The following is a 14747-nucleotide window of genomic DNA, read 5'->3' on the forward strand; positions in this document are numbered from 1 at the left end:
TTATAGCGCTTTTCTAAGTAGGCCTACTCAAAGACGCTTTACAAATAAGAAAGGAATAAATACAGACAGTACAGACAATCAAACAAAAGGGAAAAATAAATAAACAACACCACAACAATAGGCAACACATTAAGAGAGCGGGAGAGAGTGGAAGATGGCGGAAGATGATTTGTCAAATGTTGTAGGTGGTCCTGAAGAGATAGGTTTTAATTTGACCTTTGAATGAACAGTGTGTATCAGAGTTTCGGATGGCCAGAGGGAGGGAGTTCCACAGGGTAGGGGCGGCGATGGCGAAGGCTCTGTCCCCCATGGTGCGATACTTAAACTTGGTGATGGAGGTGAGAAGGTTGGCATCAGCGGAGCGTAGGCGGCGAGTGGGGGAGTGGTGATGGAGGAGATCTGTTTTGTACGAGGGTGTAAAGTTGTTTAGCGCTTTGTAGGTGGTGAGGAGAATCTTGTAATTGATGCGTTGTTTTATTGGAAGCCAATGAAGTTGACGGAGGATGGGAGTAATGTGTTCTTTGGAGGGGGAGTTGGTAAGCAGTCGGGCAACAGGGTTTTGAACATATTGCAATTTTTGAAGAATAGTGGAGGGGAGGCCATACAGAATGCTATTGCAATACTCGAGTCTGCAAGTGATGAAGGCGTGAATTAGTGTTTCGGCAGCTGAGGATGAAAGGGTGGGTCGAAGGCATGCAATGTTGCGGATATATATATATATATAGTATAGTTGCATATCTATATATATGAGTAATAACGTGCTTGCAGTGATGGAATAAAATATATATTTAAATAAGTATATATCGAATACATGTCTACGTAAACTCTTGCGGTCAGACCGATATCCACACAGTGGAGATGTAGATGAGGAACAGCACGTTGGAGATCACGTAGACCCAGAAGAAGGTGACGTCGACCGTCACGGCCAGCCGGCTGTAGAAACCCAACTTCCTGTCCCCTGGAGAGACCTCAGAGGGCGCTTCCTGTCGCACACTCTTCACTTCCTTCAGGATAAGCTTCAGCAGGAAGAGGTCGTGATGGCCCTCCTTCTCCCCCTGCTCCTCCTCTGGTTTCTCTTCGCTGGGCTCTGGGGAAGGAGCGAGGAGGGACAGAGCGAGGGGCAGATAGGAGAGGAGAGCAGAGGAGAGGAGGTTGACCAAAACTTAAGTTGTTTAAGTTGACCAAACTTAAAATTCAACAAAATCACCAAACAACTATCAGAATGCCGCTAATGTGCGCTGTTGGTGTTTTTAGCAAGGCTATTGTGTGCGTGGCTATCCACCCTGGGTCACACTGATTCACCTGCTTGGGGGGCTTCCATCTGGGTCTCCGTGACAACACATGATGGGGCGGGTTCAGGCTTGGCGGTGCGGCTGTCCAAGTCAATCAGGAAGCTGACCAACATGGCCTCCACCAGACTAAGCGCCATCAGGCTGAAGATAATGATGGAGTACAGAGCTGGAAACACACACACACACACACGCACACACACACACACACACACACACACACACACACACACACAAACGCACAAAGTCTCTCACCAGGGGCCTCTAGGATAACCAGGCTACATAATAGCAAGCCATGTAGCTCGGGCCGCGAGGCCCACCCATCGGCCTCAGCTCGATCCACCCCCCTGACCCCAGCCCTGTCCCACCTATCAGGGGCAGCTGGTCCGAGGTGGAGGGCAGGATGTCCTGGAGGATGAGCAGCAGCACGGAGATGGACAGCAGGAGGGTGACCTTGAGAGAGAGCTTCTCCCCCCGGGCCTCGCTGATGAAGAACGTCCCCACGTCCAGCACCAGGAAGTAGAAGAGCGGCAGGATGCAGTTTATGATGTACAGCATGGGCCTGCGCTTCAGGGTGATCTGCAAACGCATTCGGTCCCACTTTATCTGTACAGTGAAGGCCACACAATCAGTCCAACTTTGTTCAGAAACAAAGAAGAAGCACATTCAGTCCGACAAAGGAAGAGTTTTGGGTTTACCTGATAGCAGGACTTGCATTGCTGCATTCCCATTCTCTTTCCTCTCACACGCTATAACTGGACTGTTGACATTTCAACCGCACTAGCACTATGCACTTTTGGGTTATTGTTATTATTCTTTATTATTAATATATTTATATACTATAGCATATGGGAGATCTATCTTTATAGTGGGTAATGAATGCTATCAGGTACTTGTATGCCAGTGGTGGTGGTGATGCTCTAAACATAATTTTGTTGTTAACTCTGTTGAACAAGGACAATAGATAAATCTAATCTAATCTAATCTAATAGTTTAGTCGGTGTTGTATATGAAGAGCTTTGTGTTTGCCAGGTGAGACTGTGTTGTATAGGAAGAGCTTTCTGTTTACCTGGTACTTGAGTCTAGGCACATGGATTTCACGATACGCGTCAAACCCGGAGTGGACGGTGATGCTGGTCATCTCCCACTCCCCATCGGTGGCCATGTAAGTCTCAGAGAGATTTGTCAATAACGTGCCGTCGGACAATTTGGTGATTGCAGTTCCTGTAAGGGGCCTTTCAAAGTCAAATTTAAATCGACCCTGACACAATTCAAAGTAAATCAGAACGTATTATATTATATTGTATTATAAATATATATACAAATTACAATTTGGACACCTTTCCTGGCTAAATGTTTAGTGGTTTGTTTCGTTTGGATAGCTTTTAATCAGCACCATCGGTCACGACTTGAAGAAGAGTATTGGTTAATTAATATGGATATGTGCCTACTGACGTGAACAAGGCTTATGGTTAATATTGGGAGATGTTTTAGGGGAGGGCTTACCATGCATTTTTGCATAGCGTGTCAAAATAAAGTGCATTTTCATCAAGACAATGCCATGGTAGCCTCGATAGACCGTCCAGATATTCATGTTGAGTTTGTAATAAATATCAGTCTGGCCTCAGCTGGGTAGAAAGGGATTTCCACATATGGGTGGTTATGGCTTAAGGGTGGTTACCGAAGAAGGAGAATGGGCCGAAGCTGATGTTGCAGCGCTGGACGTCCATGGGGAAGCGGTACAGGTTCATCTGGCAGATGGCCTTCAACTCCCCCTTAGCCATACTGGTGACAGAACCATCGGAAAGCAGCTGGAGGTGGCGCGAGTAGAGGGTAGCACCGCTGTCCGAGGTACTGGGGGACCAGAGTACTAATCCTTCATCACAGCTCCAGTCCCAAAGAGCCTCACAGACCACATTATACAACCTAACCCCTAACCCTAGGTCTTTAGAACAACTTCAAGGCAAAAAAGTCCATTAACTCATAAGGGAGAACGCTTGCGAAGAAACACAGAATGTTAAACATGGTTTAACGTTGTTAAATAGTAGGATAGTGTGTGTTACAGCAACATTTACAGTATGTGACACTCAGGGGTTAAAGGTTGAATGGTGTGTCACAGTCGATCCAAAGGTAAAATAGTGTGTAACAGTCAGGGTTAAAAGTTAAATAGTATGTTACATTCAGGGTTAAAGGTGTGTGTTACAGTCAGCGTTAAAGGTTAAATAGTGTGTTACAGTCATGATTAAAGGTGTGTGTTACAGTCAGCGTTAAAGGTTAAATAGTGTGTAACAGTCAGGGTTAAAGGTTAAATAGTGTGTTACAGTCAGGGTTAAAGGTGTAGGTTACAGTCAGGGATAAAGGTGTGTGTTACAGTCAGGATTAAAGGTGTGTATTACAGTCAGGGTTAAAGGTTAAATAGTGTGTTAAAGTTGTGTGTTACAGTCAGGGTTAAAGTTGTGTGTAACAGTCAGGGTTAAAGGTTAAATAGTGTGTTACACTCAGGGTTAAAGGTGTGGGATACAGTCAGGGATAAAGGTGTGTGTTACCGTCAGGGTTAAAGGTGTGGGTTTACAGTCAGGGTTAAAGGTTAAATAGTGTTTTACAGTCAGGGTTAATGGTGTTTAAGGATGAGATGAGGTGAAATAGAGCCTACTCTTCCTGGATGAAGATATCTGGCATCCACATCATTCCTCTTGGAACCTCCATGAAGATTATGCCACAGAAATGTTTAGGGTCCCAGCTAAGAAATTCATTCTTCCATTCCTACACAAACAAGAAGCAAGAAACATTGAATCAGTGACATCATGAATTAAATATCTTTGATTATATAAAGCAATGCCAACAGGCTAACAGCATTATATTCTACTGGTGTGTTGGGTATCAGCCTGAATGATGCACTTTCAATGAGGTCCGCAGAATCTGTCTCTAACTTTTAAAACTCCCTTAGAGTTAGTCGTTAATATAGTTCCAGTTTAAGAGGTATTATTCAAGTGTTATTTGATAGAGATTTCTTAGCCATCCGGTCCCTATAAAATCCCCTTAAAATGCACTGGGAGAATTTCTGGTTGACTGGCCCAAAATGTAGGGAGAGAGGCAGCAAAAAGGAAGGAGATTTTTTTTTTTAAATATTTTCCAAATCGTGCTCTTTTCCTTAATAATATATATAATTTGCATTGTTTCGGCCATTTTGTGTGCTATTGTTATTGTATTAGGCTTTGTCTTTTTTCAATTGTCAGGATAATACTTACTGTTGAATGCCAGGTCTGAAAAGTGAAGGTCTGGGCCTTCTCATTCTGCAGGGAGCGGATCAAAGTCCAAGTAAACATTATTAATAATATACAAGATATATTAGATACACGATTAAGGTCCCAATGTGTAACATTTCCATTGTGGAAACGTTGCTGAAAATTGCCTGGGCACATCTGTAATAAATGCTGATCCATAGTGATTGCACTAATGTTATCAATATAACTGGCCAGATTTGTGCACTCATAAATTACGGGAACTACAAAAATGGCGACCCCCTAAATGGTGCACTGGGGCACAATTAGACCAATCGCAACACGCCACGTGACTCCTACCACTTCAATGATGCCGTACACCACCATGTTGACCCTGACCACAGTCGGGGTGGTCCAGTTCCTCACGGGCCGGAGGTGCACCTGGGAGTCCGTCTTATTGTTCAGGTTCAGGTGTTTGAAGAGACTTGCATAAGAGCAGTCCTCTGCGACACCCCCCCACACACACACTGGGTGGGTAGATGAACCACATTTATTCAGTGCTGTTCTATAAAGAGGATCTTCTAACCTGTGGCGCTCACAGTGCTGTACAATCACTGCCTCCCAGTCCCCCAATCATCCACACACATCCACTGACCTGTTCATACACACATACAAACGCATAAATAACATGTTCATACACATATACATTCATTCACACATATATTTATACATACATTCACACGCAGACGGCAGTGTGCACCATGGGACGGAGTGGGCAGCTTATTGAGAGCAGTAAGGCATCCCTCTGAGCAAGTGTCTTGCTTAATCGACTTATCAACAGTTAGCTAGCAGGATCAAGAGTCAGAACCAGAAACCTCCCAGAAGGCCTACGCTACCTCCTGAGCTAGGGCTGCTTGATTATGGAAAAAATCGTAATCACAATTATTTTGGTCAATGTTGAAATCATGATTCTTTTTGAGTTTGAAAACATGATGTATTTATTCAGAATGTCTCTCCCAAAAAACACTTTGTATCTGAGAACCTTGAAATGGCGCCTTAAAAGAAAACACAAAATGGTCCAAAAGAAAAAACAAATCAAATCTAAAATAATGTAGATATATATCCAGCTGTTCTGCACTATCTATAAAACATTTAACAAATTTTATTTTTTGAAAACTCGATTATATTAGTTTTGTGGTCGTTTGACGCGATCAAAATTTGATTAATCATCCTGCCCCATCCTGAGCTACTGCCACTCACTTACCCACAGAGCACACAGCAGCCCTCCTGCACACCAGCCAACCCACGAGACCAATCAGACCCTCGTCATCAAACGATTACTAGAAAGCCTCCACATACCCATCAGGGTGAAGACCGCCACAGCTGCACGCTGCTCCCACATGCCGAGTGTTCGATTCCCGCCTGACGTCGCTCCGAGTGTGGTGCATCGGGAACAGAGAGCTGTCCTTTATATAGCATATAGCGCCTTCAATCAGCTCCATTATGCATTGGAAGTGACCATCAGGACGAATACAATCGGCACAAAGGTGGTCCTTAATCACAGCGTAGTGTGTTTACCGCTGGCTGTTACGTGGTGGTGGTGGTGGTGGGTAACAGCTAGAGGGAGGGAGGGGGGGTATCTGTGTGGCAGGTGAGAGCGCCGGTGTCAATGGGTGAAGGAAACGCGACACCGCCACGCTCTCGTCGAGACAATATTGACTGTAGATCAACAGGACACACACACACACACGCAGAACATCATATTTGAACACATCACTTTAATGGGAAAACAAACCCTGTAAGAAAATGGATGCACGTGGAAACACATCTCAGTACACCTCACTGGTTCACCAACAATGCTCTCCGAAGTGCTTTGTGATGATGAATGGCGTTCAACAAACAGGGAGGAGGAGTGCAGCTTGCGCCAACAACCCCAGTATGGCTTTTGGCCATATCCAATATATATCCAAGCCCGATGGCGACAAGTAAAGATGCGAGTTTAGCTCCAAAGAGTCCAGAAACAAAGTGGAAAGACCCTCCCAGGGGAGGGGAGGGGGTGAGAGGGTGAGAACGGGGCAGGGCTTACTGCGGCAGGTCACAGGGCAACAGGAAGTTTTTGAAGGTGTAGAAGGAGATGTCACCGTGGTCCACCACCGCCATGGTAACGGGAACGCCGCCGCTCTGCTGGGACAGATGCTGCAGCTCACCCAGAGCCGGGACTGGTCCGTCGAAGCTACAGAGAGACAGGATCGAGGATCAGGATAGTCTAGTCCAAAGAATCTGGGTTCGATGCCCAAATGTCCTCAGTCTACCCATAGACATCCCAGAGCAAGATGACTCCACCTCCGAAATGTAGTCTTTCAAAGCCATGCCTGCTCCTTAATGACCTGTCTCTGTACTGTCTTACCCTACCTGCTCCTTAATGACCTGTCTCTGTACTGTCTAACCCCTACCTGCTCCTTAATGAGCTGTCTCTGTACTGTCTAACCCCTACCTGCTCCTTAATGACCTGTCTCTGTACTGTCTAACCCCTACATACTCCTTATGACAAGTCTCTGAAATCACTCTAGCTCACTGGGGATAAATGTGTCTGATAATAGACTGCAAGCAGATAGAAGGATCCAGAGCACTACAGATGACAGATGACCAAGGAACTGGATTTTCATATTCTCTCACACACACACACACACACACACACACACACACCTGCTTAAAAGTGATGAATCATGTATTGTTCACAACAATACACAATCACAACAGTACCTCCCGGCCTCCAGCATTCAAAAGGTTTAATTAACATTCATAACTCATGTCATGTTGAGGAAACCCAACACTGGAAAACCACTACCTGGGACCTCTTTATCATCAGACACGCATGTGTGTATGGATCAGGAAGCTTGATCAACCGTTTTCATCTGTTTCAACCATTTAGTATTAATTTATATATAGGAAAGCACTATTTTGAGTTAGTAATTTTGGACGTGGAATCTTTTTGCCTTTACCTTTACCGCACGTGCTAACACACACAGAAGCACACACATACACACACACACCAGGCATTAGTAAACAATTAACTAGAAAAAGCAATGTCATAAGCATTGTCCTTTAGTGGGGAGACAGAAACGAGCCCTCACACGGGGTGGAGCTAGGTGTGTTTACCTGCAGACACACATGCGGGAGTACGGCTTTCCCGGACTGCTCTTCCGGAATTCCGTGTTGACGGCCGGCTGGTGGACGTCGAAGCTGATCTGCCAAGTGCTGACTGCCTCGACACTGAGGATGTCACGGTAACAAGATGATGTCCCGGTAACAGGATGATGTCGTGATGATGTCATGGTAACCGGACGATGACGATTTTGTGGTAACCCAGCACATATTTGAGAGATTGTCTTTAGAATGTTACCACTGTAAAAGACTACACATAAAACACTTTTATAATCCACATATAAAAATTGACATTGAAATATGTCAATTTCAAAACAAATGGAAATATATTCCAATTTGATGGGAGGCTGAGAGGAGTATGGGGCCCCTTGAGGCCCCTAGAGGCCCCTAGTGGTGGTCGTGGTACCTGCACGCTTTGTCTTTTGCCCAGCGAGATGGCTTCACCACGCTGATCTTCTCCAGCAGCTCGGCTGGAATAAATGATAACAGGTAATAAACTAACCACAAAGAAATGAATCTCATGACCTCATGTTATTTGCTATTTGTGATTTTTTGTCTTAATGTTATTGCTTTATTTTGTGTGGGTATGGAGAGAGAGCAGAGAAAGAGAGAGAGAGAGAGAGAGAGCGAGGGGGGGGAGAGAGAGAGAGAGAGAGGGGGGAGAGAGAGAGAGAGAGAGAGAGAGAGAGAGAGAGAGAGAGAGAGAGAGAGAGAGAGAGAGAGAGAGAGAGAGAGAGAGAGAGAGAGAGAGAGAGAGAGAGAGAGAGAGAGAGAAAGAGAGACGGTGTGTGTTCTCACCCGTGGAAGTGCCCTGCCTGGGGTCGTGGAGGGGGGTGACGTCTTTCTGCCAGAGGTGCGCTGGTCTCCTGTCGTTCCTCCTGTTCCCCTTCCTCCTCCTCTCCATGATCCTCCGGTACTCGGCCCAGCTCCTGCACCCCTGCACCTCCCTGTCCGGTCCCCTCCTCCTCTGCTTCCCGCCAGGCTGCTTCTCGCTCCGCATGTTCAGCCTCCTCAGCCAGGAGGAGACATTGCACACACCCACCGCCATCGCCCACGGCAACAGGGAGGGGTCCGGGGGGGCCAGGGTTCCAGGGGTGTCCCTGGCTCCCAGGTCAGGGAACTGGATGGACAGGAAGTCCCACCTCGAGGTGGAACCACCGGGGGAGGGACCCCCTTCCTTTCGCTGCTCCGGGGGGACCAGGCCACCGCTCCACCAGCTTCTTCCTGTGACGTCATCATCAGCAGGTGGGCGACGGCTCTCAGGGATTGGCTGCTGAGCTGCTGAGGGCTGGCTGGGATTAGTGGCTTTGCCTTGCGCTGAGCTGGGATTGGTCGAATCCTCCTGCTTCTCTGAGGGTCTGACGAAATGTACAAAAAGATATTGAATATTTGTAAATATACAATATAGTATACTATATATCAAATATATAATATTCACACTGGTGATACAGCAAACCTTTTAATTCCCACACATGAATGTGGGCATCACAACAGAAATGAAAGGCCGGTAATGACGATTGATAACAGGTAAAGAGATAAAAGTTTCAAATCAGAAGGTGCAAAAAGGCGACAAATCGCAGACTGGTCACCTTGGTGATGATGCCACAGTGGCCGTGGCCTCAGGGCTGGGGCTGCGTTTCCTCTTCAGCTGATTGGCTCCTCGGTCGCGCGATTGTGGTAGGTTGAGCTGCCTCTCATACAGCGAGGGAACCGAACTACGGAGAACAATGTAAGAAATGAACTACGGAACACAATGTTAGAACTGAACTACGGAACACAATGTTAGAACTGAACTACGGAGAACAATGTTAGAAATGAACTTTGGAACACAATGTTAGAACTGAACTACGGAACAAAATGTTAGAACTGAACCATGGAACACAATGTTAGAACTGAACTACGGAACACAATGTTAGAACTGAACTACCAAACATAACATTAGAACCTATCTACGGAACACAAAGTTAGAACTAAACTATGGAACAAACGTTAGAACCAGGGTATGGATCTACACTCCTTCCTGCCCCTCCCTGTGCTTCCACCTTCAACCCTGCTTCTTCCTAACAGCTTCCTCCTCCATCGCCTCCGTCTCATCCGCCTCCACAACACCTCCCTTCTCCACCTCCACCCTGCTCCTTCATAACAGCACTCTCCTCCTCCACAGCGGTTACCTGGCCTGGAAGCGGCTCACCACGTAGCCAAGCCTCTTCAGGTGCCCGAACACCTGGGAGCGTACAAGGACCAATAATCAATCAATACCGACGATTTTAAAATAATGTTTGGTTCTCATGAATAGCCGTCAATTAAACAGTCTTTATGCTGCTTTACGACGTAATGCGCTGTTATGAAAGCTTAAATGCCAAATTTCAAGTGGATTTATAACCAATATACATTTACAATGAGGCGTAGTTGTGTCCCTTTTGGCCTTCCACATGTGTGTGTGTATATATGCGTGTGCGTACGTGCGTGTAGTGTGTGGGTAGGTGTGTGCATGTGTGACCTGGTACTGCTGGAGGGACAGCTGGCTGGAGGACAGGAATGTCTCGTAGCCCTCCTGGATGGAGAGGGGGAGGTCCCTGTGGAACACCTGCAGGTTCCCCTGGCAGGAGAGCAGAACCAGAAGGTCAGAGGTCAGATGTTCAATGGAGAGAGCCGTAATAACACTAGAACAGTCCAGTCCACGTGACAGAGAAGGATGGTCACAGCTTGTTAATCTACTGGTTGAGCGGTTTGCAATTTGGACGATTTCTGAAAAGTTCATATTATTATTTATTTATTTTCTTATTTGCACTTTTCAGATTCGATGAGTGTGGCAGTTATTAAATTAGATTAAAGTAGCCGAATTTAGAATATTGGTAGGTTCCCATCGTTTGGCAGCAGTATCGCTCCAATAATAACTGCTGCTTGTTGTTCTAACAATACGCAAATGTAGAACAAGTATTGGACTATTAATAATGTCCTACAACAATTCTGGATCTATTTATGTGTATAAATATATAACATGAAGATGCACAAAAATCTTGGCTATGGATTTTTGAATTACACCAATGCATTATCATTTTGTTCTAACGGGCAATCCTAAGTCTTGGGTTGGGTTGGGTGCTACATATTTCCTTTATAAAGAACAATTCACACGCACACACACACACACACACACTCACACACACATCCCCCTGGTGTAATCCACACTCACACACTCCATCAGGTAGAGAGCTTCTTCTGGCTGGAGACACTGCTTCCCATCGGCTGAGAAACCCATCGTTTGCCAGAACTTCCCCTGTCGGAGACAAACCAACCATTAGCTGATGAAGACGCACTGCACTGTGCGATTATACCAATAGCCAACGAGGAGAAAACATTGATTTGGCAAACTTATTTATTGTAAAATGCTCACCGCCGGTGACTGCAGTTCCACTATTTGGTCGCTCGGGTTCCAGATGCCTCTCACCAAGTTCCCGCTGTTAGTTAATGGGTAAAATCAGAGGAAATATTGTGTGTTCAAAGATCACCTTAACCTATGTACTCCAGGGGTGCATCCGAATACTAAGTATATACTATTTCTGTGCAGTGTCTACTACTTGACCGTTAATGTAGTACGTTCTATGCGTAGAACGCCTCCGAACGCTTCCGAACACCACCGGATGTTTGGAGATTACGTATTCCCCCTCTGTGCGCTGCACATCAGATGCCGGCAAAATTAAAGTCACCTGCGACAATTCACAGATTTTTTTTTTTTGCACCGTGGCGTTCTCCTTCTTTGGTTACCAGACTCCGGCTGAATTGTGGGATAGCGTAGTGACCTACCGTTGTATACTGTGGCGGTAGTACGCATCCGGAAACGCTGTATTTGTGACCTACTACAAAATGCCTACTATATAGCAGTCAAGTATGAGTATTCGGATGCAGCCAAGAAAACCGGTGGTGACTGCGATGTTGTTATTCACGTCACTCACAGCCTCTCCACCCGCTCCTCAGAGACCAGCTCCCAGTGTTCATCCAGACTGTTCTGGAGCCGCTGTTTCTGCTGCGCGCAGCCGCTGGGGTAGAAGTCCTTCTGGCCTCTCACCGGGAGCTTGCGGCTGCGCGACCGGGCTGCAAACAGCTCTGATGGGCTGCAGGTGGAACATCATAACAAATGGTTGAAGACCCTAGGACTCCTCAATACTCGAGGAAGGAAAGACTGAGATGTATTTCGTTCTTTGAATTTGTTTATTTTATTGATCTATATTATTAATATATTTCATTTTTCTTAATTGGTGTATATGCCATCTGATTTACAAATAAATGTTGCCCCCTTGGGAACCATTTCGTAAAATAGTCCAATTTAGATAACTTGAATCAGTCGAAAACCGGAACAACTGACTGATTAGTTGACTGGCGAGTGATTATGCCATCAAGTACACGTTTATTAATAGATCATAGATCCAATTTCAATAACCGTACACGCAAACTGTCAACAGAACACAGGGCTGCCTCTGGGCATGGGCAAACAGGATGTCGTCCCAGTAACCAACATTCAAATACAAATATGGGCAGCTATGGGTGTGTTGGTCAGAGCAGTTTTGAGTTTGTGAAGTAATGTACTGATGTGTGTGTGTGTGTGTGTGTGTGTGTGTGTGTGTGTGTGTGTGTGTGTGTGTGTGAGAGAGAGGTAATGTCGTGGCATGTTGGCATAGGTAGGGCCCCTGATCTCGCCTAGGGCCTCAGAAGAACCTTACTGGATACGAATATCCCGGAACACACGACAATGTGCTGCAAACTCACGTTACTTTATCCACAAAAACTATCCAAATGATAACCATGTACATAATTATGCATAATATCTCTATATATAGATAGTTAGATAATAAACTGACAGTGAAACAGCAGAAACAGCAGAACTGTGTGATGAACTTTAACTTTCAACAGCATATGAAAACTAAGCATTAAAGTTACATTTATGGAGAGAGGAAATCTAATGATCCTTGCCGGTAATAACTCGGACAAATGTCATAGCTTCATACCTCAGTAATTCACTAAATGTTCTCTCAGAACCGTCTGTCTTGCTTGGATCCGCCATGCTTGTTGTTGACTGACGTCACGTGACCATTTATCGTGAAGTGATTGGCTGCGTCTTCTGGTTGGTCCTCTGACGTCTTCGGCGACTCGAGAGGTACCACATGTTACCACTAAGTGGCAGTAAAGCACAATATTTCACGAGATTGTCTCTGTTTGATTCTCGTTCAATTATTCGTTTTAATTCACGTTGGAGGTTTTACATAAAAAATAATGGAACTCTATGAAGAGATGAATTATTTGATTAGAAACGCTTCAGAAGGCTTGTTAATGTATTTACCAGTCCATTCAATTGTGTCGGTTTCCTCTTAGGTTCTGCTTCCTTTTCAGCGTCAACGGTAGTGGAGTCTACATTTAAATATAGCTAAATGAAGATAAATATGGCGAATAATATATTTAATACCTTAAATATTCTTCAAGCTTCTTTACCAAGATAAATGTTTCTTTTATTTAAATGTTTGTCAATTATTGATTGTCTTTGGTGTTTGGCCTAACATTAATATAATTGTTTGTGACATTGCCTGTTAAAATATTAACTATTGTTAATCATTAAGTGTGAAGTCAGTGTGCAGAATTTCTGTGTTTGTGTGTGTGTGTGTGTGTGTGTGTGTGTGTGTGTGTGTGTGTGTGTGTTTGACTTTGTGTGGGAATGTGTGTTTGTGCAAGAGAGGAAGTAGAATGTTTGTGTGTGAGTGTTTGTGTGTGAGTGTGTGTGTGTGTGTGTGTGTGTGTGTGTGTGTGTGCGTGCGTGCGCGCGTGCGTGCGTGCCTGCGTGCATACATGCGTGTGTGTGTTTGTGTGTGTGTGCGTGACATGAACTCAATCAAGCCTTATGTTAAGCAGCCTTTCTCTAACGTCCAGTCATAGAAATATCTGGATACTCCCCCTCCTCCTCCTCCTCCTCCTCCTCCTCCTCCCCCTCCTCCTCCTCCTCCCCCTCCCCCTCCTCCTCCTTCCCTCCTCCTCCTCCCCCTCCCCCTCCTCCTCCTCCCCCTCCTCCTCCTGCTCCTCCACTTTCTCCTTCTCCCCGTTCCTGATCCTCCTCAATAAACGAGCGTTTCCAGTAAGCCGGATTCCATCCCAGGTCCCTTGGTTTCCAGGGGGACCACTACGATGGACTGACCACTCTGAGTCCCGTGAGCCCACCCATGTGGCACCCCCCCCCCCCCACAGATCCACCCGGTACCAAAACACACACCTCACACGTTCCCCATGTCAACACCACCTCCTATTGTCCCGGGAGACAAAGGGGAGGTGGGGCGAGGAGAAGCGGCCCCCCTCAGATCAGGAGACACTTCCCGGATCTCCTCTGAAGAGACCATAGGGAATACCGCGTTTTTACAACCTTCTCCCCTCCTCCTCCTCCTCCTCCTCCTCCTCCACCTCCTCCTTTGTCAGGGTGATGACAGCAGGGGAGGGGATGGGGAGTGAGTGACACACCATCGCTGTGTTTACGTCTCTTTTCCCGAGGGCTTAACTCATCACCCGTAATCCTTCCACACGATTCAGACTACTCTGTAATCTGATGTGTTGTGGCTGAATGGCCGTTTGACTCGTGAGGCCCGACGTGGGCATCGTCAAGGCGACAGAGCCGACAAGGTCAAGGTGAAAGGTTGTTTGTGTTGGATAATGCCCCCAAAATAACCAACAAATGGGTTGTTTTGGTGAGTTCCGATAAACACACACACTCACACATGATGTGTGTGTGAGTGTGATGTATAAATATAGATATAAATAGTGACCCTCGCACCATCATGCAGACTAGTGGCTCCTAACCCATTGGGGTAACCCAAAGAATGCATCCAGAAATGACTGGTAACTAATGTAAACAAGATTTATTTATTATGTGCCAAGTTTAATTCCTCGCTCATTTATACTTAAATACACAAACAATAGATCAGATTGTGTTTCTGGTAGCTCATACTACTTATGTTGATATCAGCACTAATCAGTACTAACTAATCCATAATACGATGTTATCAGTACTCATAAGTACCTTTAAGGTCCTGATCACCAG

The 14747-nt window shown here is 45.6% G+C and overlaps 2 protein-coding genes across 2 annotated transcripts; both read right to left on the reverse strand.

The window, feature by feature from the left end:
* Positions 1–11: 11 nt before the first annotated feature.
* On the reverse strand, positions 12–5925 carry LOC307083008 (5-hydroxytryptamine receptor 3A). The gene is made up of 9 exons (XM_079746784.1): positions 5870–5925; positions 4871–5037; positions 4538–4582; positions 3943–4052; positions 2971–3143; positions 2359–2513; positions 1658–1868; positions 1303–1458; positions 12–1087 (listed from the first exon to the last, which is right to left on the reverse strand). The coding sequence occupies exons 1-9, from the start codon at positions 5910–5912 to the stop codon at positions 834–836; spliced, it is 1314 nt and encodes a 437-aa protein (XP_079602910.1). The 5' UTR covers positions 5913–5925; the 3' UTR covers positions 12–833.
* Positions 5926–6268: 343 nt separating this feature from the next.
* tsen54 (TSEN54 tRNA splicing endonuclease subunit) lies at positions 6269–12744 on the reverse strand. Its single transcript, XM_079745703.1, has 11 exons — positions 12679–12744; positions 11629–11787; positions 11070–11133; positions 10869–10952; positions 10176–10274; positions 9847–9899; positions 9265–9390; positions 8474–9033; positions 8082–8145; positions 7670–7783; positions 6269–6743 (listed from the first exon to the last, which is right to left on the reverse strand). Exons 1-11 carry the CDS (start codon positions 12732–12734, stop codon positions 6593–6595), a joined length of 1530 nt encoding a protein of 509 aa, XP_079601829.1. The 5' UTR covers positions 12735–12744; the 3' UTR covers positions 6269–6592.
* Positions 12745–14747: the final 2003 nt, after the last annotated feature.

Source organism: Pollachius pollachius, assembly GCF_949987615.1.
Source record: "Pollachius pollachius genome assembly, chromosome: 11".
Lineage (NCBI taxonomy): Eukaryota > Metazoa > Chordata > Actinopteri > Gadiformes > Gadidae > Pollachius > Pollachius pollachius.